At 42.0% G+C, this 25,177-nt stretch overlaps 2 protein-coding genes across 10 annotated transcripts in view; one reads left to right on the forward strand and one right to left on the reverse strand.

The window, feature by feature from the left end:
• The window catches only part of RARS2 (arginyl-tRNA synthetase 2, mitochondrial), a 93,994-nt gene that overhangs the window by 52,184 nt on the left and 16,633 nt on the right, over positions 1-25,177 (forward strand). For 5 of the 7 annotated variants that reach the window (XM_065911538.1, XM_065911537.1, XM_065911536.1 and 2 more), the window contains 10 exons: positions 1,007-1,102; positions 7,527-7,587; positions 8,979-9,055; positions 9,556-9,680; positions 10,497-10,564; positions 10,651-10,760; positions 11,214-11,309; positions 12,235-12,309; positions 13,841-13,904; positions 14,335-14,406. In XM_065911538.1, the coding sequence (XP_065767610.1) occupies positions 1,007-1,102; positions 7,527-7,587; positions 8,979-9,055; positions 9,556-9,680; positions 10,497-10,564; positions 10,651-10,760; positions 11,214-11,309; positions 12,235-12,309; positions 13,841-13,904; positions 14,335-14,406 (844 nt within the window). Of the gene's footprint in view, positions 1-1,006; positions 1,103-7,526; positions 7,588-8,978; positions 9,056-9,555; positions 9,681-10,496; positions 10,565-10,650; positions 10,761-11,213; positions 11,310-12,234; positions 12,310-13,840; positions 13,905-14,334; positions 15,901-25,177 lie in introns of those variants that run through there. The other 2 variants (XM_065911542.1, XM_065911541.1) reach the window with 2 other exon arrangements.
• SLC35A1 (solute carrier family 35 member A1) overlaps positions 9,713-25,177 on the reverse strand; it is a 36,375-nt gene continuing 20,910 nt past the window's right edge. The window contains exons 5-8 of one of the 3 annotated variants that reach the window (XM_065911546.1): positions 22,124-22,190; positions 20,067-20,243; positions 19,444-19,578; positions 9,713-10,028 (exon numbers count right to left, since the gene is read on the reverse strand). In XM_065911546.1, the coding sequence (XP_065767618.1) occupies positions 10,024-10,028; positions 19,444-19,578; positions 20,067-20,243; positions 22,124-22,190 (384 nt within the window). In that variant the 3' untranslated portion in view covers positions 9,713-10,023. The other 2 variants (XM_065911543.1, XM_065911544.1) reach the window with 2 other exon arrangements.

A 25,177-nucleotide genomic window follows, 5' to 3' on the forward strand; every position in this document is an offset into this window, starting at 1 on the left:
TCCTGGTAAGCTTGGGAGGAAGACTGTTATCTTGTCTTCACATATGAGGAAGCAAGCCCAGAAAGTGTAAAGTGATCTAAGTTCACACAAACTGGTAATGGTGTAACTGGAATAGGGAAATAGAACTCTTCATACTCAACCCTGCCTCTTTAGAAAGATCCCATCCTGTTCTAAAGGATTTAAAACAGCTTCTGAAAATAGCTATAAAACAACCCAACGCTTTTGAAAGAGTAAAATGAGGAAATCAAGAAGCAGGAGCAGAAAAAATAATAGGAAGTCAGGAATGATGTTAGTACCTCATGTGGCACACACTGGGATTCCGCTTCTTTGCTCACCGTAGGTCCCTAATTTAGTTTTGAGCTCGTCAGCCAGAGAAGTGGCACCTTCATAGGAGCCCACGTGTGTGTAACACAGAAGCAAACCAGTTGCTTCGACGTACCACTTTTCATAGCACCAAAGAGCAGCTGCTCTCAGCATCCTCTTAAGAAAGACAAGAGGGTGTGGTTCACGGCATCCTCAATAGTGTCCTTAATGAAAATGTTTAAATCGCCATATACAGATTCTAATTTTTGATTGGGCAGGAAAGACAGTAACAAAATTTGGTTATTTTATTACTCATAGTTACTCTTGCAAGTTAAAAGCTAACCCAATATTGAATGTTACAATAACTTGGATTTGAAGAACATGTTTCATGGTTAAACTGTAGTTGAAATCTTGTTTTCAACTCAGTATGTTAAAGTATGAGTTTAACAGTAGGAGTTTAGTTACCTCATCCAAAGCTACATAATTTAAAATGATAAGTAAATATTAAACCAAATACCTACTCTTAATAGTTATTCAAGTGCAGATTGCCTCCTGTTTTTCTTCATTGTTGGTGATACTGCTTATTGCTACCTAAGAAATAAAAATAGCTTCCGATTTGCCAAAGATAAGGTTACAGATACTGCATTGTTAGAGGCCTTAGTTCATTACGTCGTTTCAGAACTACCTTTTTTGCATTTTCTAGAAAAGGCACTGCTGTCGTAGATCTCTCAGGGAACGGGGACCCGTCTGCACTTTGTACTGTAATGCGGAGTGATGGGACGTCTCTGTATGTGACCAGGTATGTGTCTCACATGGAGCTCATCGTTAGAACATGTGATCTCATGCTCTTTGTTCTAGGATTAATGTAAGAGAAACCATTTCATCCTCAAAACTGTTATCAAATCCTACTTTCTTAAAATCTCTTGTTTTCATCGCTCAAGATATATTTATTGAGTTTGTTTTTATTGCCATTTATAGTTCCTGGAAAGGTTTAATATCATCAGAAAAGTAAGTGGAAAACTGTTTATCATTAAACATCATAAGACTTCCAGAGATGATTACACTGTTCTAGACTATAAAATTGAAGTACTTTGTTGCCAACTATAAATATTTCATATGTGCACATTGTCAGAATGAATACGCTGCCAGGAGCTCATGTAGGCTCAGTGGTATCGTCACTCTGTAAAGATCATCTAACAGGCACAGAAGTGCCAGTCCTCATTCTGATTTGTGGTAGAATAGGCCACGGGAGAAGTAGGCCATGTCCGCTTACATTTTGTCGTCTCTCTCCAAGAGGAGCAGTCTTTATTTATCCGTCTTCCCTGGTGGCTCAGGTGGTAAAGAATCTGCCTGCAATGCGGGAGACCTGGGTTCGATCCCTGGGTCGGGAAGATCCCCTGGAGGAGGGCTTGACACCCCACTCCAGTGTTCTATCCTGGAGAATCCCCGTGGACAGAGGAGCTTGGCAGGCTACAGTCCATGGGGTCGCAAACAGTCGGGTAGATGTGATGGAGTGACCAAGGCCAGCACAGGTTTATCACACACCCTTATTTCTGGGGCAAAGCTACTAGGGAGGAGAAGACAGGACAGTAACGAAGCCACACGAGCAGATATCCCGGGCTCGTGCTCTGCTGCCGGCGGCTCCAGTGTCTCCCACCCTAGAGTCTCAGGTGGCAGGCCGCTTCTGTAGCAGAAAGCCGTGATACTGCGTTGTTGTTGTCACCTACCATCATTTTCTTCCCAGACAACTGTAAGCACCATCCAGTGTCTTACTGTCCCTTAGAAACCTATTTTCTATTACTTTTTGGCATTTCCTTTTATCAGTTCCATATAATTGGACTTAGGCACTTATATATCTAAGAGTTACATTTCTTTTTCTAGATACAAAGATATACAGTAGAAACTTTTTTTTTCTAATAAATGCTAGCCAATTATTGCTGGACAGATTAAATAAACCTTTGAGTGATTGTTATAAGAAATGTATTTACTCATAAGTAGCAGGGAATTAAATCTGTTATCTTGTAATAAGCTATCAGTTCAGTTCAGTTGCTCAGTCGTGTCCAGCTCTTTGCGATCCCATGGACTACAGCACACCAAGCCTCCCTGTCTATCAGCAGCTCCCGGAGTCTACTCAAATTCATGTCCATTGAGTCAGTGAGTCCATCCAACCATCTCATCCTCTGTCGTCCCCTTCTCCTCCTGCCCTCAACCTTTCCCAGCATCAGGGTCTTATCAAATGAGTCAGCTCTTCACATCAGGTGGCCAAAGTATTGGAGCTTCAGCTTCAGCATCAGTTCTTCCAATGAATATTCAGGACTGGTCTCCTTTAGGATGGACTGGTTGGATCTCCTTGCAGTCCAAGAGACTCTCAAGAGTCTTCTCCAACACCACAGTTCAAAAGCATCAATTCTTCTGTGCTCAGCTTTCTTTATAGTCCCAACTCTCACATCTATACATGACCACTGGAAAAACCATAGCCTTGACTAGATGGACCTTTGTGGACAAAGTAATGTCTCTGCTTTTTATTTATTTATTTATTATTTTTTTTGTTTGTTTTTACGTGTTTTTTTTTTTTTTTTTCCCAGTGGATTTTGTCATACATTGATATGAATCAGCCATGGTGTGTTTGCTTTTTAATAAGCTGTCTAGATTGGTCATAACTTTTCTTCCAATGAATAAGTGTCTTTTAATTTCATGACTGCAGTCACCATCTGCAGTGATTTTGGAGCCCAAAAAAATAAAGTCTGCCACTCTTTCTCCATCTATTTGTCATGAAGTGATGGGGCTGGATACCATGATCTTTGTTTTCTGAATGTTGAGTTTTAAGCCAACTTTTTCACTCTCCTCTTTTATCAAGAGGCTCTTTAGTTCCTCTTCACTCTTCACTTTCTTCCATAAGGGTGGTGTCATTTGTGTATCTGAGGTTACTGATATTTCTCCCGGCAATCTTGATTTCAACTTGTGCTTCATCCAGCATTTCTCGTGATGTACTCTGCATAAAAGTTAAATAAACATGGTAACAATATACAGCCTTGACGTACTCCTTTTCCTGTTTGGAACCAGTCTGTTGTTCATGTCCAGTTCTAACTGTTGCTTCCTGACCTGCATACCAATTTCTCAAGAGTTAGGTCAGGTGGTCTGGTATTCCCATCTCTTTCAGAATTTTCCAGAGTTTATGTGATCCACACAATCAAAGGCTTTGGCATAGGCAATAAAGCAGAAATAGATGTTTTTCTGGAACTCTCTTGCTCTTTTGATGATCCAGCGGATGTTGGCAATTTGGTTTCTGGTTCCTCTGCCTTTTCTAAAACCAGCTTGAACATCTGGAAGTTCACGGGTCATGTATTGCTGAAGCCTGGCTTGTAGAATTTTGAGCATTACTTTACTAACGTGTGAGATGAGTGCAATTATGCAGTAGTTTGAGCATTCTTTGGCATTGCCTTTCTTTGGGATTGGAATGAAAACTGACCTTTTCCAGTCCTGTGGCCACTGCTGAGTTTTCCACATTTGCTGGCATATTGAGTGCAGCACTTTCACAGCATCATCTTTTAGGATTTGAAACAGCTCAGCTGGACTTCCTTCACCTCCACTAGCTCTGTTCATTGTGATGCTTCCTAAGGCCCACTTGACTTCACATTCCAGGATGTCTGGCTCTAGGTGAGTGATCACACCATCATGATTATCTGGATCATGAAGACCTTTTTTGTACAGTTCTTCTGTGTATTCTTGCCACCTCTTCTTAATATCTCTGCTTCTGTTAGGGCTATACCATTTCTGTCCTTTATTGAGCCCATCCTTACATGAAACGTTCCCTTGGTATCTCGAATTTTCTTGAAGAGATCTCTAGTCTTTCCCATTCTGTTGTTTTCCTCTATTTCTTTGTATTGATCCCTGAGGAAGGCTTTCTTATCTCTCCTTGCTATTCTTTGGAATTCTGCATTCAAGTGGGTGTATCTTTCCTTTTTGCTTCTCTTTTCAGAGCTATTTGTAAGGCCTCCTCAGACAACCATTTTGCCTTTTTGCATTTCTTTTCCATGGGGATGGTCTTGCTCCCTGTCTCCTGTACAGTGTCACGAACCTCTGTCCATAGTTCATCAGGCACTCTGTCTATCAGATCTAGTCCCTTAAATCTATTTCTCACTTCCACTGTATAGTCCATAAGAGATTTGATTTAGGTCATACATGAATGGTCTAGTGGTTTTCCCCACTTTCTTCAATTTAAGTCTGAATTTGGCAATAAGGAGATCACGATCTGAGCCACAGTTAGCTCTTGGTCTTGTTTTTGCTGACTGTATAGAGCTTCTCCATCTTTGGCTGAATAATCAATCTGATTTTGGTATTGACCATCTGGTGATGTCCATGTGTAGAGGCTTCTCTTGTGTTGTTGGAAGAGGGTGTTTGCTATGACCATTGCGTTCTCTTGGCAAAACTCTGTTAGCCTTTGCGATGCTTCATTCCATACTCCAAGGCCAAATTTCCCTGATACTCCAGATGTTTCTTGACTTCCTACTTTTGCATTCCAGTCCCCTATAACGAAAAGGATATCTTTTTTGGGTGTTAGTTCTAAACGGTCTTGTAGGTTTTCATAGAACCATTCAACTTCAGCTTCTTCAGCGTTTCTGGTCTAGGCAGAGACTTGGATTACTGTGATATTGAATGGTTTGCCTTGGAAACAAACAGAGATCATTCTGTCGTTTTTAAGATCGCATCCAAGTACTGCATTTCGGACCCAATTGTTGACCATGATGGCTACCCCATTTCTTCGAAGGGATTCCTGCCCACAGTAGTGGATACAGTGGTCATCTGAGTTAAATTCTCACCCATTTCAGTCCATCTTAGTTTGCTGATTCCTAGAATGTCGACGCTCACTCTTGCCATCCCCTGTTGACCACTTCCCATTTGCCTTGATTCATGGACCTAACATTCCAGGTTCCTATGCAGTACTGCTCTTTACAGCATCAGACCTTGCTTCTATCACCAGTCACATCCACACCTGGGTGTTGTTTTTGCTTTGGCTCCATCTCTTCATTCTTTCTGGAGTTGTTTCTCCACTGATCTGGACTATATTCTTCACGAATACTGAATTGCTATGCTGTACATCTGAAACTAATACAATATTGCTAGTCCACAGACTCAAATAAAAAAGAAAGAAATGTGTCCACTCAGAATGGAGACTCTGTAACTATTCTTATCTGATATCTTTTGCAGAGCTATCATTAGGTCCAGATTTTTCTGTCTATTTACCTTAATACCTGTACTTTCCACTTTTTCTTTGGGAGAATAACTGTCTTTTTGCCAGGTGTATAAATGTTTGATTTTTCACCTTGCTCTAATTTCAGTTGTTTCTGCCCCTTTGATGATTTGCTTATAGAATCAAACTGTGTGTGTGCATGTGAGTTAAAGGAATCGTTATAACAGACAGACGAAAGTACAGGATGATACTGACGAGCACGGGGTGAGACTCCAGACCTGCGTGTTTGTTCTGAGACCATGATCATCAGTCACTTAACTTCTCTGGGCCATGATTCCCTACTTGGTGAACAGAGACCTGAACTCAGTGACCTGGCATTTCTGTCAACTTTCAAATTCAGATTCTACAAACTCAGCCTAGGACTTTTTCTTACGTTCATCTCTTTTTTTCATTGGATCAAAAAGTTTCTCTTCATTTTTGTCCTTGGGTCAAATAGAAAAATATAATGGAGGTATATATTTATGACTTCATTTTTGGGATAATCTGTATCAGTGTTTTACAACCATCTTTTATTGTAACACTTCTCAAGAGCCTTTTTAGCCATATTTTTCTTTGTGCCCACCCTCATGAAATTTTATCACCACATATTTGTCTGGATTACATATATATGTGTTTTATACATATGGAAGAATTTTTTTTGGCCCCTCACAAGACAGTTTTTGCCTCCGTTCAGAATTCATGCTCTATTATATCAGGTGCATGAGGTGAGTACAGATGGCATATTGATGACTCAACATTTCAAAGACCTAGGAACTTTTAAAAATTCTTCCAGCGTCATGTAGTGTTAAGCAAAAATATCTTTAATTTTTTTTCTTGCAGTTTACTGAGATACAATTGGCATATAGCACTGTGTAAGTTTAAGGTGTACAGCCTAATGACTTACTTATATACATCATGAAATGTTTATCAGAGTAAACTTAGTGATCATCCGTCATTTCATGTAGATAACAAAAGTAAAGAAATAGGAAAATTTTTTTCCTTGTGACAAGAACTGTTAGGATTTACTCTTAACAACTTCATTATGTAAAATATGGCAGTGTGAATTTATCATTTTGTACATCATATAAATTTATCTTTTACCTGTGAATGTATACCTTTTGACTACCATTACCCAATTCTACCCCCCAATCCCTTCCCTCTAAAATTCTACAAATCTGATCTCTTTTTCTGTGAGTTTGTTTTTTAATTATTATTGACTTATCACACTGTTAGTTCCCAGTTCATAGCAATGTAAGTGATTTTGTTTTTCTGTATATTCAAAATGATCACCATGGTAAGTCTAGATACAATATGTCATCATACAAGGCATTACTTATTTATTGACTGTATTTCCCATAAGGTAATTAAAGTAACTTGTAAGTTCAATATTTAAATAATGTTTACTTAAAATTTCATAGTTTATGGGTTTGTTACTTTTAATATTTCATATTGTGTGCAAACTGGATACTTAACCAGAGATAAGTAGAATTTTAGTCAAAAGAATTTATGGTATTTTTCAAATACTTTAGAAAATATTGCTTATGAGTGACCCAAGGCTTTGGAAGAGTACCTAGAAGACACCTGTTCAGGTGTTGTATCCCCTCTGCTTTAAGTATGTTCTCTAGGAAAGCACATCGCGGAAAAGTGACAGGAAGGTGATTCTTTCCAGTAAAGGCTTAGCAAATCGTAAAGCGTTTACCTGCAAACACTTTGCCTAGAGCTATTTAGTTATTATTACTACTTGTCCCAGAGCTTTTATTTATTTTTGATCTTTGCACAGCACTTTCATAATTCTTTTCCCAAAGCTGATTTTGTTATTATTGCTTTGCAGCTAAGCATGGTATTGGGATTATAGAAGCATGGGTACTGTACCTGAGGCTGAGGAATAACAGTAACTCTTAATTAGAAAAGTTTCATTACTATTAAATAGGTGAAACAAATTATTACCCAGATCTGTGTAGTAAGTTAATCTACGGTCATTTTTTTTCTTCAGAGATCTTGCAGCTGCTATAGATCGAATGGAAAAGTATAATTTTGATAAAATGATCTATGTGGTAAGTAATCACAATAAAAAACAAAAGGTTATGATGCCTGCCTCATGAAAACTGCAGAGATAGAAACTGAAAGCCCTGTTGAAAAACTATGCAAAAATAATTTGTCAAACTTTAGAAAGAATTCAGTGGTGTGTTTATGGTGGCAACCACACTACTCACTATGTTTAAAAAAAAACTTTAAAAATGAAAGTGTTCACATTGCTTCATATTAAAAGAAAATTACACAAAAGAATGGTTATGTGTAATGAATATATATGTGTCATAATGCATTTTTTAAAACTAACGTTTTATCTTAAATATTTTAGGACTCACAAGTTTCAGAATAGTAGTTTCCATATTATCTTCACTCTTCTTCAAAGATAATATCTTATCAACGATGATACTTTGTCGACACCAGGAAACTAACATTGGTAGACACCCTAATGAAATTTCACCAATACTTAGAGACACTTGTGTTAGGGCCTGGATTGTGGAAGGATGGGGGGATGGTTATGAAATTTTATCACATGTATATTCGGGTAACCTTCACCACATTCATAATACAGACTGTGCCATCACAAAACAACTTCTTCTATGGCAGCCCCTTAGTGATCATGCCTTCCCCCGACCCTCTCCCCGGCAGCCACTGCCGTGTTCTTCACCGTACCATTTTGTCACTTTGAGAATGTTCTGTAAATGGATTCACACTAGGTAACCTTTTGAGATTGGCTGTTTTCACCCAGTATAATGAATGCCCTTGAGATCCACCCAAACTATTGCATATGTCAGTGGTTTGTTCCTTTTATGCTGAGTAATATTCTGGTCTCCTCTTCCCTTCCTTTCTCTCCATGTGAAACCTTTGTTTCTCCTAAGGGGGGAAATTGCTCTTAAATAAATATCTCTTTAGTGCTTGGTTTGGCCTCCTTGGAGATAAAGGTCCCCGTGGCTGAGAGAGGGGTGATTCAGGTGGAATATTGAGTGGGGCGCTGCAGCTCCCCCTGCCCTTGCAGAGCGTTCTGCTTAGACATTCGTCCAGTGGCATACTCTTCATGTGTGTACTTAAAACTGATCTGCTGATAATGACTCCAGCCTGTCAAAACTCAAATATTTTAGTATGACTTATGTCCAACATATTGTAGATTTAATGGGCTTCCCTGGTGACTCAGTTGTAAAGAATCTGCCTGCCAGTGCCAGAGACATGGGTTTGATTCCTTAGGTCTGCAAGACCAACTGGAGAAGGAAATGGCAACCTACTCCAGTATCTTGCCTGGGAAATCCCACGGACAGAGGACCATGGTAGGTCCAGTTCCTGGGGCCGCAGAGAATTGGACACAACTTGGCGGCTAAACAACAACACTGTGGGTTTAACTTACCACTGTTCTTTTATTTAAATACACTTTTTTTTTCTCAAGACAGATAAAGGGCAAAAAAAGCATTTTCAGCAAGTGTTCCAAATGCTGCAGATCATGGGATATGACTGGGCAGACAGGTACGATCTGCATGATTCTAAAGTGCCTTCTCAAGAGCATTCATCTGTTGCTAGATCAGCCATGTCCAAAAATGTACCAGGTTGTTAGACTTTCGTTCAAACTTTACTTGTTTCAAGCTGTTAGTGTGGAAAAACATGTGTTCTTTGCACTTAGTTTTATTATTGCATGGTTATATTGATTTCTGTCTTCTAAACATTTAATAAATGGTTTTATTAGATAACTGCTCTCAATGGCTTGATTTTCAAAATGCTTAATTCTGATCTCCTTTTTTTCATAAAGGCAACTAAAAATCTAATCATCTCCTGTGACTGTGAAATGAGGCTGCGTGTTTAACATCTTCTGTGTGGGGTCTGGCACGCAACGCATCACAGCATGTTTCACTTCTTATTGATTACAGGAGTTAAAAGCTCAGACTGTTCTCTATAAATGTCTTGTTGCATACTTTGATCAGCAGCTCCTTCCGTTTTCAGAGAACTAAATACCTGCTGCTCCATTTCAGGTGCCAGCACGTGCCCTTTGGGGTAGTGCAGGGAATGAAAACTCGGAGAGGAGATGTCACTTTTCTGGAAGATGTTCTAAATGAGATTCGATTGAGGATGCTACAGAACATGGCTTCTATTAAGAGTAAATTCATTGTTTTGTTACAGGCGTAACTTACGTCCACTCTTATGTTTTGCTGGACTTCTTGTGCAGTGCGATTTATTCTGATCATCCCTCCTTGGAACTTTCACTAACCTTGTCCAAAATAGCTTCACTAATTGAGGGCTCCAGGGTTTGGTGCTTGCTACTTGGCTGTGGCTTGCTGCTTGGCTCTGGTTTGGTTTGGTTCAGTAGTGTGAATCGATACTCCCCGAGCCTCTTTGCCCAGGCAGCTCCAGCATCGTCACGCCACAGCTGGAGTGATCATGCAGAGTTCCTGTATTCCACGCCTGAAGCAAGTCACAAGTCTCATGACTTTGTGTAAGCTTCACCCTTGGAAAAAGAAGGAACAGAAGTAAAGAAGTCTAATGTCTTACATGGGATATTTGTAAGAAAAATCATGTCTCTTCCCCTTTAATGAAGGCTTGGGAAACATCATTATCAAAGTTAAGTCTGCCCAAATTAGGAGAGTAAAGGACCCACTGTGCCCCTGTCTGTTCTTAATGCTGTCCGCATACGTTTTGGCGGGTTTCCCCAGGTGGCGCTAGTGGGAACGAACCCGCCTGCCATTATAAGAGACAGAGGTTTGATCCCTGGGTTGGGAAGATCCCCTGGAGAAGGCAGTGGCTACTCAACCCAGTATTCTTGCCTGGAGAACCCCATGGGCAGAGGAGCCTGGCGGGCTACGACTGAAGAGTCGGACATGACTGAAGCGACTTAGCACCCAGCACATCTGCACTTCAACCCTGGGTTTTGTCCAGTTTCACGCAAGGTGACCGAAGCTCCCTCTGTCTGTTTCAGCGACCAAAGAGCTGGAGAACCCCCAGGAGACAGCAGAGCAGGTGGGACTCGCAGCCCTCATCATTCAGGTCTGTGGAAACTGCTTCCTGCGGGGGAGAGCCTTTGATTGGGTGCCGCGACGACTCCGCATGCTGAAGATTTCCTGTCGTTCTAGGACTTCAGAGGCTCCCTGCTGTCTGACTACCAGTTCAGCTGGGATCGTGTTTTCCAGAGCCGCGGGGACACGGGAGTCTTCCTTCAGTACACACACGCCCGCCTCCACAGGTGACGAGGGCTGCGGGGAAGTACAGGGTGGCTCTGGCCTTCTCGGGGCGAGGCCTGGGTGGAGTGATTCCTAGACCAAAGGCTCTGGTTTCTGCACTTCTCCCACATCTAACATTCCAAGCTAGGTGAAGTCTGGTGGACCTCCTGTTATATGTGGATCTTGAGAGGTTTTTGAACATTTATTTATTGCACACCTATGTAACAGTGCTCTTCTGTGTATTACCTCACTTAGCACTCAGAATAATCCCGCCAAGGAATATACCCCATTTTCAGATGAAGAAACAGATTTAGGAAAAACTGAGGCATCGAGTCAAACAATGTTAGCTTCCGAGTCTAGGACTAGATTAAGGAGAGTGAGAGTATGCATGCTTGGGATGATGTTCCTTACTGGCAGTTACTCGTACCCCAGCTGACTTGCTTAATCCTTTGTTGTGTTTAAACTTCTGACAACAGTCTGGAAGAGACTTTTGGATGCGGCTATCTCAATGACTTCAACACTGCCTGCTTACAAGAGCCGCAGTCTGTTTCCATTCTCCAGCATCTTCTCAGGTATGGGGTCCTCACGAGGTCGTCTGCTGCTGCTCCGTGAGGGACTGTCGTCATTTGCTGACCACTGAAGTGACCAGGCCAGTGACTGCAGACAGCCCTTCTCCAAAGATGTGACCAAAGAGTGAGCGCCTGCCTTTAGAGAGCAGACGAAGGGCATGCTCACGGCTGATCCTGAGGCTTTAAAAATAGCATCACCACTGAATCAGCCCAGATGCCTAACATCCCTTAGATCACAGTATGAGAACGTAAAGCCTGGTGAAGCATAACCTTTTACGTTTCAGGAACGATCATCTTCTCACCCTCTGGGATGAGTGGAGGCAGGTCCCTGCCCCTGTGCACCTGCCCTGAGACCATAAGCCTTTCGTTTGCTCTTGGCTCCGGCGAAGCCTCAGATAGAGGGGCAGGGGGCCTGCCTCTGCGCCCGCACCGGCATCCGCGGCGAGGCCGTGCTTGTCAGGAGGGACCTGGAAGGGGTGTGGGCGCTTAGCAGCAAGGGCGTTTTCTCCTCTTGCCACACAGCGGTCTGCGGTTCTCTCCTGGGAAGAGGGGTTAGTTTACTTACATTTGGCTTGCTTTTGAGGAAAAAATCAAGCCAACCTGGTTTTCTTGGCAGTGAAAAGTCTCTCCTCGATCATGTTCCTAAACATGGCTGGGGCCTGTGTGCATTTAACCGCTATGACTTAAGTCCTTGCTTTAGGCCAGGCCCACAGGGTTTCAAGGTAATTTAAAAAGTGCCTGCCATGGAGGTATTTGTAAGAAAAAAAAATGTGCCTTCACCTTCACATTTACACAGCTGGTTCTTCATATGTCTAGTACCGCTAATGATGTCGAGTCAGCCTCTCACCCTCTTTGTCTTGGCATCTTAGCTGCGTGTCACACGTGCCCGGCCTCCCCCTGCCACCCACTCCTCTCATCTGTCTTTCAGGTTCGACGAGGTGCTTTATAGGTCATCTCAGGACCTTCAGCCCAGACACATTGTCAGCTACCTTCTAACTCTAAGGTACGTTACAGACTCGCCCTTTTCGGGCATGAAGTGTTTGAGACCTGATGTGACAAAGGACCTTTCTTTCATCCAGAGGCTTCCCATAGACAGCCTGTCAGCCTAAACAATGACACTCTAGGTCCCAGGGCTTCTCACGTCCTCTCTGCACGTTAGCAGTTAGTCCGTTCCCTCAGTGATTGAAGGCCCAGTGAACGGGAACCGACAGCTGCATCGTGGACGGGCCGAGAGTGCATGTTAGGACAGTGGACATGAGGGGGACGTTAGGGCTCTCAGCCAGCCTCGAGGGATCGGAGAGCACGTCTCAGAGGAGGGGCGTAGATGTGAGTCAGGAGGAACGAGGTGGCAGAGAAGGAAAAGCCCAGAGCTGAGCGAGAACGTGATGCGTGAGGAGCACTGCAGAGGCAGCTCTGGGAGAAGCGGGAAGCCACATGCAGCCTCTCGCTGTGTCCTGAAGCGTCCGGCTCACGCTGGGACAGTGAGGGCCATAAGAAAGTTCTAAGCAGAGACACAGGAAAGTCAGTCTGATAGAGGGTAGAGGATGAATTGGAAAGCGAGTAGGTGACCCTTTGATAGAAGTTTCGCAGTGCTGGTTTTAGAAACTCTAAACAGAGGTTGACTCTTATAGCAACAAAGTCGTATCTTCTCATAAAGCTATTTAAGAAAGGAAGTATTTGCTTTCACTCAAGATTTATTGAAATCAGATTTACTGGGACTTTTTACCTGACCATGCTTTCTACCTGTCTTCCCCAGATTTACAGGTTTTTGTTTTCTTTTGATTTTCACTTAGACATAAAGACATGAAGAAGCCAGAAAATCTCTATTGTCACTTAATCATTATAACCAATGTCATAAGCATCATTTCTCTGGCAGAGTATTGTTCTTGCTGCCGTAACGTAAACAGAAAAAATAGTTTAAGAGTGGCCAGTGTGTGCAGAATGGGCTGATAACTAGTCCTACGCCACCACCTCACTCTACGGAGGAGACAGGCCAGGCCGTTACACATCTCTTCCTGAGGGGTGCCTAAGTGAAGGAAAGCTAGTATTAGAAAGTAATCCCCGTACTTATGAAACAGTGAAATCATAACCTTAAAGAACGCGGAATCGTAAGCATAGCACCCAGTATTAACAGTAGCGTTGGTGTTGGTCGCGCAGTCGTGTCTGACTCTCTGCGACCCCCTGGACGTAGCCCCGCAGGCCCCTCTGTCCGTGGGACTCTGCAGGCAGGAATGTCGGAGTGGATAGCCATGGCCTCCTCCCGGGATCTTCCCGACCAGGGGTCTTACCTGGGCCTCCTGCGTGGCAGATCGTTTACCGTCTGAGCTACCGGGGAAGCCCTAAGAGTGGAACAGGACCGAAACTAAATCTGGAGTTTGGTTTGTCTCACTTGGCCAGGTAGTGACAAGCAGTGACTTCGGTCTCATCCCCTCAGCTCTGCAAACAGCCTTCGGTGGCTCTGGGCCTTGGCCTGTCTGGACTGAGGGGGTGGGGGGTGCCCCCGCCGGCCCTCACCCTGGCCTCTCCTCCCTCAGTCATCTCGCCGCCGCCGCGCACAGGGCGCTGCACGTCAGAAGCCGTCCTCCCGAGGTGGCCGGGGTACGTCGTCCCGCTTCTCCCCGTCGACTCTGGCGCCCTCGGCCTGTCGTTACTGAGTCAGCCTGGTAACGTTCCTGGAGCAGCGCGCTCAGATGCTCAGGCAGTGACTGTGGTGAGGCTGTAGCGATCGCTGTCACTCCCACCACAGACACATGTCCCTGCCTCGAGTGCGCGATGAGTCCCCCCACCTGAAGCTCGGCTTCACGGTGTGACTGGCACTCCCATCCCACCACCCTGAGTACCAGCTTTCCCGAGCAGATTCTAGGAATTTGTCTCTTTGCTCACAGCCAACCCTCGGGCACTTGGAGATATTGTTCCTACTTTAATTTAGAAGGATGTTAGAATTACTTCTAAAAGCAATTTTACTTATTCAGTTACAGTTAGCCTGTTACTGAATTGACCTTTGATCATTCTTTGATTTATTTTGTAGGCCAGACTTCACCTTTTCAGAGCTGTCCGCTCAGTCCTAGCCAATGGAATGAAACTTCTTGGAATAACACCTGTATGTAGAATGTAATTTCTAATTGAATTGCTTTTAAAATACTAAATTCTAATTATCTATTCTTATATGCCTTGCCATTTAGAATAGAATTGAAACTATTATTCTGTGTCAGAATCTGTATTTTATTGTCTGCATTTTATTAAGTGATTTGTCAACTTATTAAATCTTTATCTTTAAAAAAAAATCATCAGAGTCCCCTCATGGTCAATAAGTACTAAACAGACTTTTATAAAACTAAGTGAAGTCTTTTTAAAGTCACTTTGGTCTACTGGAGACAAAGGACTGGAATTTAAACTCTGGCTTGAGGGGTTTTTGCTTTTTAATAGAAGTACAGTGGGTTTACAATGTGACATTAGTTTCAGGTGTGCCTAGTGATTCACTTTTTATATATTAAACTGCATTTAAAGTTAATACAAAATGACTGTATTTCCCTGTGCAACTCGATATATCTTTCTTCTTTACCTGTTTTATAGGTAGTAGTTTGTATCTCTTAAGCTCTACCCCTGTCATGCTTCTCCCCACTTCCCATTGGTAACCACTGGTTTGTTCTCTGTATCTGTGAGTCTGCTGTATTCATTTGTTTCTGAGATTCCACATATAAGTGATGACAAGAGTATCTGTCTTTCTCTGACTTGTTTCACTAAGCATAACTCTAGGCCCATCCATATTGCTGAAAATGTCAGAATTCCATTTCTTTATGGCTGATGTCCGTGTCTATGCGCATCTTCTGCTGCTGGACGCTGTTGCTTCCATGTTTCGCTCACAGACAATGCCGCTGTGAGCGCCGGTGGGGAGGGGCATGCAGCTTTATGGTGTTTTTGTTTTTCTTTGGATGTATACCCAGGAGTACTTGCTGGATCACAGCTCTCGTTTTGGTTTTTTGCGGAACCTCCACATTGTTTTCCACGGTAGCTGCGCCCACTCACCTCCCCACCAACAGGGCAGTTACAGGCCCTGCTGTCTGCACGGGCGCACGCGCCCCACTCGAGAGGCACCGGGGCTCCCCCAGCCCTTAGCCCAGGGGGCTGGCTGTGTCTGACCCAGGGCTGGGCTGCCCAGCACGCCTGGTGAGCTGCTGACTCCCAGGGAGGGTGCTCCACCCGTGTGATCTCCCTTCCTCCGAGTCCCCCCGGGCACCAGACTGCTGCTCCGCCCCTCCTGCTGGTTCTGTGTGGCTCCTCCTTACAGCCTCGGCTGGACAAGCCTTTCCGCTCCTTTCCAGTTACTTCTCAGTGAGACCTGTTCCGATGCCGATGTATGTGTGTTTGTGGGGCGAGGGGAGTTCTGGCTTGAGGTTTCTTACTATGCCATTCATCCAGAAACTCTTCTTATTATAAGATTTTTTTTTTTAACTTGTGTAGAAAAACCTCAGTTTTCTTAGGATCATGAGTGTTCTTAATAAATTTAGGGAGACCAAAATTAAGTTTTTTTGACGATACAGCTGACTACTTCCAGAGAACAGATCTTGTACCTATCTTTTCATTGCTGTGTACAGGTAACTCTTGGCATACTATATGAACTGGGGCACTGAATACATTTGAATAACAAGGAATTACTTTACAGATACCGACTTAGGATCTTTGTAAATTAGTCCATTAAAGCATATTTGAAATGGAGTTTCCCAGTTTCATGTATCTGCATATTGTTAAGTACACTTTCCTGCTTAGGGAACATGAGTAGGATGTGATCTGTTTGATAGGTTCGGCTATCCTCATCTGAGAATTTCCATTCTGATCTGCTATAATTTATTCTAACTATTGCTACTAGAAGTCTTCTGAATACCAATGAAAGTCTATTTTTATGCATAGAGAGGCCAATTAGCATGAACTAAAGCTTCTTTAGTTGAGTGAGCTTAGTTTTATATTGGCAAGTATGGTATACATTGTTAATCCTAGAAAAGATTCACGTAAAGTGTCAATATTTCTTCAGCATAAATCAGCCATGGAATAAAAACCTAAGTTGGGACATGTTTTACAGGTCTAGTATCCCCCGCCTCTTTGCAAAAACATCCCCCTTCCAGATCCTTAGTATTCCTAGCTTCCTTAGTATTTGAATCTTGAGTAAAATGACACAGGGGCAGTGATTGTTAGAGCCAGGTCTTTGAAAAAGCAGCTCCCTGAAAGAAATGTACATTAATTCCTATAGCCTGGAGCCCTACAGTCTTCACAAATTCCTTTTGTTGTTGTTTAGCGCTAGCTAGAGTCTCTTTATATAAGCCCTTTTTGCAACTTGATGAAAGTTCGCATATAGAAAGTAAAAAATTTAGTGGTTTGGGCTTGTGTTTATGCTTAAGCATGGTCTTAATGGCCATATCTACAATACAAGTAGTGAGCAAACAGATTTCATATAATAAATTAAGTTTATTGCTGAATTTTCCCGTATCATAGAAATTTTTTTAAAAAACACTGAAATTTCACAAATTATTGAGAGCCCAACAGTTACATACTTTATTAAAAAAAAGTACAAAAGTGACATTAGAAATGTTTTTTGAAGAAAAGTATATCCTTAATAGCAAAGAAATACGAGTCCAGACAATAAATGCCACAAAGCCAGCGCTTAAAGGGGCATTCAGTCACCACCCACACATCACTGTCTGAGTTTCTAGATAGATTCAGTTTGAGGAGTTACACAGTCTGTTTCTGAACTAGCCTGTCTTGTTTTTGCCTCCCTTTTGTAAGAAAAGAGCTAGGTCTTCACTGCTGCGGGGACTAAATACTGCACATGCCTTGCAGAATAAGGAGGGGCCAACCCTTCTCCCCTGGTACCTGAACAAGAGAACAGTTAGTACAGAAACGGCTTTGGCACTTTAACCTGTAACACAACCCCAAACCTCACTAATCAAATATTGCAGCCTCGCATGATTTTTTTTTAACACCACATTGTCTCCATACTATTGTATGGACGTTGTTATATATACAGTAATAAAAACCCTTCATTCCAAACAGGTCACATTAAAACACATTCACATAGCTTTCTTCTTAATTCTTAGACCAGTTTCTGTTTTTTAAATCTACCTTCTGAAATTGACTTAAGGCTCTAGTTTAATATAAATGGTTTAGTCTTAGTAGGAATCTCTCTTGAGGCTAACGTCACACACCGATGACTCTCTCTTTTGAATCTGTTTCCCCTTGTTGGATGGACGTAGTGTCTTGTCTGGGTAATCCATAGAGATATATAGAGACACAGACAAGAAGAGTACCCAGAGCAAAGGTGAGTGCTGGAAAGGAAAAAAAAAAGCTTAATCTGTATTTGTGCCCTTAAAACTACACCACGACGATCAGTTTAAAATTTTGAAGACTTTCAGCTGTGGGTTTACACTATCTGAGTGTATGGAAAATAAATTGTAAGTGTTCTGTATTTTGATGGTAAGGTTTAGAAAAGTAATCAATTGGAGCATCACCCCCCACCCCACACAACAAAAAAAACCAAAGTGGTGAGGTCAAGGGAGTGACAGTCAGTGACTACATTCTTTTCAAGAACACACGTATCACTGTCTGGGGTCACTGACCAAGAGCACCCCGACATCCCGATATGCGGACTCAGAGCAGTGGAACGTGGATTTCCCGTGACACTGGAAACCTGTTCAAGTTTAGAGTAAGAGGTAGTTGGCAAATTCAGAGTTAGGTGACTAATGATTCAAACCTTTGAGGATTCCTGAAGAGCAAATGAGGTGGTGATTTAATAAGTAAACATATTTTCTGCTAACCTTTTTTTTCTAATCTTAATTCTGAAAATCAGGACATAACTGAGTTACTTGCCCAAAGCAGGCATTATATAACTAAATCTTTGTGTCAAACTGCACGTTCTGTTCAAAACTGAGCCATATTCTATCTTAGGGAGTACAATGGCGGAGTCTTAACAGCTTTAAAAAAAAATGTCATGCAGAGAAATGACATGGAGCCATGGGTTTTAATTCATCCCTAACTAAGAAAGACTAGCTTTTCCTTCAGAAAGGGGGGAAGAGGGTAAATTAAATAGAACATCTAGAGCAGGGCCTAGAAATGGTGAGCAGCTGGCTTTATGCGGAACACCGGTGCGCCAGGCACTGTTCTAATAAACACTTCACCTAAAATAACCCCAGGAGACAGGGGATCTTGTTCCCAATTTACAAACACGGAAATGGAGACACGGGTTAAGTAACTTCCCCGTGGCTGTTCCGCTAATAAATGGCACAATCAAGATTGGAACCATACTATCAATTTTTTCCTAAGATACTGATGTTCTTCTATTTGCATTTATAACAAAAGTCAGTTTTAAAATGAAATGTAAACGTAGGCCAGATCTGATTCTTTTACTTAATGTTGATATTTGACAGATTTTCCTCATGTATTAGTTTCTGGTATAACTGGCAAGTCAGTATCTCTGCTTAAATAATTCAGAAGACAACTAATAGTGGATATGGCTAGGGAAAATTATACTAGAAGGACAAGCACAAAGGAGGTGCCAGAATGCCAGCTACAGTAATGAATTTTTTATTTTACATATTAAATGAAATAAAGATAGCTTTATAAAAGAAAATTTAGATTTGGATTGTAGTTTCAAAAGCAGTTTATACCCAAGTCTAAAACAGGAAGGTACAAGCTAAGGGGAAAATGAAAGAAGTTTCACTGTTCTTCCCTCAAAACGAAAGCCCAGTTCACTGCAGCCCCTGTGTAAGGAAGCACTCGCTCAGGCCGGGCTGCCCCTCTGCCGTCCACACTGCACTCCTGGGCGGCCTTGCGCGCGAGCCTGCGGAACAGGAGGGCCCCGCCTGCAGAAACGCTCCTCCCACGGAGCGCCTGCCCACTCTCATGCAAGTAGCACCCTCGGTTTAAGCTCTGGAACCACTGAAGTAACCAAGTCCCGTGAACCCCACATTCCACACAGATACGAACTGCTGCACTTAAATAAATGACAATGATAAATAAATGATAAATGACAGCAAAACTAAGCAATTTCTGTAAACACTGTAAGCAACTGCCATATTTAATAAAAGATGAACCAAGGAAGTGAGAAGCTCCTCCCTGTCAAAAACTTACAGTACAAACTAAGACATACTTATCTGTAATCCGAACAGCATCACTGAAGCAATGGTCGAAAGGACGATGGCAGCTGCCGCAGAAAAGCCTTTCATGATGTTGTCTGTGTATTTGACCACAATGGACGTGTAGAGGCCTCCAACGCTGGCGAGCACTTGTGTACGGAAAGAAAGAAAATCTTACACTCAAAGGAAACATTCTGACGTGGGACACTTTTCACCCTCAGAGATGCCACGCTAATTTACCTTGGAAAACGCTGTTTGCCTCAGACGCAGCCGTCTGAGAGTTTGTGCTAAAAGTTGAGTCGTAGTTCCTACAAAACATTTTCAGTGCCCAAAGGGCTACGTACTCTACTAAACCGTACACCCTTATTGCTAACGCGTTAGGTACTTTTGATTGTGAAGGCAAAAATTGCTTTGGGATAGCTTTGCCACAAAAGTAAGTCAATAAAATCAAAATTACATTTTCAAGCTGGTATTCTCAGTATCAAAGGAACAACTTAAAAATGCTATAAAGGTTTAAATGACATCTAACTTTTATTACATATAATATATATTCTATATTATATATACTATATTATTATATTGTTAATATTTTTTTTTAAAAAGATCTACCTAGAACCTTTAATTCCTGGATACTTACAGATGACAAACCAGACATAATATGTGTAACCAAAGAAAAATCCTTTTTCTTTAATTTCAGCTCCGTCTGACAAGTAGACGCCAACTAATGTCACAACAATCCCCGATAGATACATCTGAATGTTTCTCACCCAAAGGGAAGTGTCTGAACTCTTTAAAACTTTTTCAAAATATACTCCTGAAAGAAAAGTATGCAAATATGAAATAGATATTATTAGAAATTAAAATATCTTTCACTTAGAATAAAAATCTAAAGATATGAAGTATATGATTTAGGAAAAACATTTCACACATTAATTTAATGCACGTTTGTGGTGCTGGTTATGACACATGGCATACTGAACATCACCAATCTGTATTTTTACAGAAACAGAATTAGTAACCAAGAGGGAGTTTTCTAACCCACATTTAACAGGAAGCTCTCAATGCTGTTACGTTTCTGCCTTTATGACAGCGATGAGCCAGATCACCAAAGCTGTCTACTAATGCCACTGAAACACTCGGCCTGGTCAGCTAGAAAACTACCCTGTTAAGACTCAGTTATCTTAATCATACTCCTGTAGTATCTGCTTAATGATGAATACTTTCCACTTTGCAAAATAACCTATATAATCACCACCAGGAATTTTTTTCAGAATAAGTAACACAACCAAAATAAAATTTACCTAGAACTTGCTGAGTGAAGCCACTTTCCTTTAAAACGGGTCCATAGGCCAAGTTTATACACACTGTCAGAAGGAACATGAATTCCCTAACTAGACAGTATGTTTTGTGTATATGTGCGTTTTTCTGCGGTTGATGATCCATAGCTTTTTAAGAACTCCAAAAGAGCACGAAACTTCTCCCTCAAGAAGTCACATGGCACAGCTGTAAGTTCTACACTTAGAGTGATGCGTGTTCAAGGAGAACATTAGAGAGTTTTGTTACAAACGCTAGAGACTGCCACTAGCGCACCATCAACTAAAATGAAATGAAAACAAGGCTTTTTTTTTTTTTGATGAACCTATGTTGGAAAGAGCCAGAGAATGGAAACAAACATAATGGCTACTCCTAGTTCTAACTTTGATTTTCCTCATCTGGAAAAGCCATTTAACTGTTCAGTTCTCAGTTACTCCAAGCACAGAGGGGTATTAAACCACCTTCTGTTTCCTCACTTGTGTCCTGACAGGTTGAACTAAACAGAATGCTGGACACACTTTAACTGTTCAAACAGTGCTAAAAATCAAACTGTGTTACTTCCAGTGTAAGTCAGTTTTTGTTTCTGATCTGTTGTTGAAGAATAAAAGTCTAGCACAATGCTGTCATTAAGTTTATTCCTAAATTTAGATCTTCCCCTCTTATCAGATGACTAGAAGAGAAAAAGATTACTTTCCTAGTCAAAAATAAAGTACTATAAAATAAAAAAGTCTTAACTCTTGAAATAGCACAAATAAATAATAAAGATATATAGCTATAACTAACTAATATACCCTTTCAGTTTCTTCTCTGTTGGAACTATTTCTAAAACATCTCCTTTCTTATCTTGCACTTAACATTCATACTTTTGTCTCTTCTTGATTCAGTGATGGGTTGCTTTTCCCTTACACACGTGAGTCCAGATTCCATGTTTATCTGACGTTAGTGCTTTTGATTCTTCTCTCCCTTTTTGGCGCTTACTTCTGGGTACTAGGTTTTCCTAGGTATTTGCCACCTCCCTTTGCTCCCTACTCCATAATTCCTAATCTGTTGAAGCAGAGGAAGAAATTGAGATTACCAGGGAAATACAGATAGCAAGCTGGTAACTAACAACCTAAAGCAGCCGAATCTAGCCTGAGGTCAGTGCCAGAAAAATACAAAGAGGTACTTGAGCTTTCTGATGACTGACTTATTCCATTTTCAGAGGTCTTTTTTCATTTATTTTGGGGTTCTTAGGTGGACTAGGGATAGTCAACGATGACAAACACATTCTTACATAACTGCAAAAATGAGTAAGGACTGAGATCTAAGCTGAGTTAAAGACTACTACGTGCTCCCTAGAAAAACAGCTTGACAACTGAATCAAGTGCTTTTATGATTTACCTGCAAATCCTGAGCACAGTACAGCAACAGCTATAGCGCCGAATCCTAACAGTGGGTTCTGTTCCACCTGCAAGAGTAATGTTTTAGAAGTTATTCTTAGTGACTAAAAATACAACTCATCCAAGAGACCAAACAAACGAATACAAAACTCTGTTTATAGTTCTACTGAAAGTATGTGTCATCATCAGTCACAGCTTTGTATAGAAGAAGACAGGACCAAACAAATGCCACCCCAGGGCCAGACGAAGTGCTGAAGTTAAAAACATACCAGTCAGATCGCAGCCACAATGGCTGATAACCACGTGCGCCTCCGTCCCAATAACAACGCGCCCGAGCACAGAGCTGTGCATAGCCCATCACTTCATGGGAAGTAGACGGGGAGACAGTGGAAACTGTCAGACTTTATTTTTTGGGGGCTCCAAAATCACCGCAGATGGTGACTGCAGCCATGAAATTAAAAGACGCTTACTCCTTGGAAGGAAAGTTATGACCAACCTAGATAGCGTATTAAAAAGCAGAGACATTACTTTGCCAACAGAGGTCCATCTGGTCAAGGCTATGGTTTTTCCAGTGGTCATGTATGGATGTGAGAGTTGGACTGTGAAGAAAGCTGAGAATTGATGCTTTTGAACTGTGGTGTTGGAGAAGACTCTTGAGAGTCCCTGGACTGCAAGGAGATCCAACCAGTCCATCCTGAAGGTGGTCAGTCCTGGGTGTTCATTGGAAGGACTGATGCTGAAGCTGAAACTCCAATACTTTGGCCACCTCATGAGAAGAGCTGACTCACTGGAAAAGACCCTGATGCTGGGAGGGATTGAGGGCAAGTGGAGAAGGGAACGACAGAGGATGAGATGGCTGGATGGCATCACCGACTTAATGGACATGGGTTTGAGTAAACTCTGGGAGTTGGTGATGGACAGGGAGGCCTGGCATGCTGCGATTCATGGGGTTGCAAAGAGTCAGACATGACTGAGCAACTGAACTGAAGTGAACCGCCTGTCGGCCTTCCCAGGCAGAACTAGCGGTAAAGAACCCACCTGCCAAGGCAGGAGACATAAGAGACACGGGTTCGCTCCCCGGGTTGGGAAGATCTGGAGGAAGGCGTGGCAACCCCTCCGGTACCCTTGCCAGGAGAATCCCACGGACAGAGGAGCCTGGTGGGCTACAGTGCACGGGTCACAAAGACTCGAACCTGACTGAAGCAATTTAGCACGCAAGCAGCAGCCACCACTTCTGACACCACCATGACTCAAGCCCTTATAGCATCAATCGTGGAAATGACGACACTTTGACTTGTTTTATTCCCTATCACCTATGGGATAAAGGACTTGTAAGATTCCAGCTTTACTGAGTTTTTATCAAACATTAATAGCATGGCTTTTACATACCATATACACTATTTTATAAAGTAAATGAATACAGAGGAAGCTGACACACAGCTCTGATTCTTAAATAGCTCGTTGATGTGAGAGAGTGAGAGGCATATATATTCATGACACTTTGCTCACAGATGCAGGCATACGGACCCCCTACCTGTTGTTTCAACTTTATCTCCTCTTTCCTAAACTAACCCTCAGGAGCCTTCATCAGTCTTTGCTCAGAGATCCACGTTATCTGAGTGGCAGCACTCAGGAACTAAGGGTTGAGGACATGACTGTAATGTGACAAGCACACAGCTTGTTCAAAACAAATAAGCCTGATAAAGCAGAGTGGCACTTTAAGGACCTGAGACAGAAAATATCTGCGTGAAGATAAAAGAAGAAATAGAAGATATTGTGGACTAATGATCCTCAACGTATGGTCCCTGGACCAACAGCAGCAGCAGCGTCACCTGTTAGAAATGAAAATTGACAGGCATTCCCCAGACCTACTGAATCATAAACTGTTAGCCTCCACCCTCAAAATCTGTTTACCTTCCTGTTAATTCTGATGTACACTGATGTTTCGAGAACCACTGCTATAGACTACAGTGGATAAACATGGATGCTTTCCTAATATAAACTGAAAGACTGGCATAGAGATGAGAAAAAAATAATGGAAGGACACTAGAAAGCTCAGGCTACTAAATACAACGTCTGGCAAATTCTTGGCTTTTCTGCCGGTTTCATCTCTACCGTTAGCAAAAATGGTGACAGACACTGACTGCTTCTCTGGGCTTAAAGAAGTCAGGTGTCACTGGTTAAGGGCATCTTTGATGAATTCTCAATTTATAGGAACACTAAGAAAAAAAATTAAAAGTACAGTATACAAAACCAAGAGGAACCAACCAGGAATTTTAGTATCAAAAAAAAATGGAAAGCTCAGAATAAGTGGAGGCTTGCAAAAATACTTTAAAACTTTGACGAAGGCCTTTAAAAGAGAAGAAAAGAGTGTTTCTTTGGCTAGATGACATACTGTTAGCAAGAAAATAAGAGTTACCCAAATCTAGTTCCACTTTCTCTGTCAATAATGATTTTAAATGAATGAATGAATGGGGAGTTAAGTCCAAGATGTGTGGTTTGCTATCATAAAAACACCCACCTAAATTCAGAAGCATCTTGACCAAGAACAGTGCCAAGTCAAGGTGTGTTCACTACGTCTGTGAAGATTACTGGGGCATGGAAACTGTGCCAGAAAATCTGAACTGGGAAATACTGTCCTCATTTTCAGAAAGGCAGAGAGAAGGAAAAGCCGCAGAAATTATCAACAGCAGCTTCAGACGCTGAAGGCAGGCCAGCACACTCACCAAAGCGCAGACTCTGGAGCCACACTGCCTGGGCTCAAGCGAGCTTGAGCTGTGGACCCACTGCGGAGCTTCTCTATCAGTTTCCTCATAGGAAAGTGGAAATAAAGACACACATCTCATATGACTGGTGTGGGCACGAGTGAGTACTGTGAGTTGGAACATTGCTAATAACTAGTGCTGACTGCAGTGTTGTTACTGTTACTGAATGCAAGCAAAATCACACCACAGATGACTTGTAGAGCTTAAAAACTCCAGAGGTCATCACACACACGCACACGCACGCACGCATGGTGTGGCTTCCATACGACGACCACACACACACACACACA

Source organism: Muntiacus reevesi, chromosome 19, assembly GCF_963930625.1.
Source record: "Muntiacus reevesi chromosome 19, mMunRee1.1, whole genome shotgun sequence".
NCBI lineage: Eukaryota > Metazoa > Chordata > Mammalia > Artiodactyla > Cervidae > Muntiacus > Muntiacus reevesi.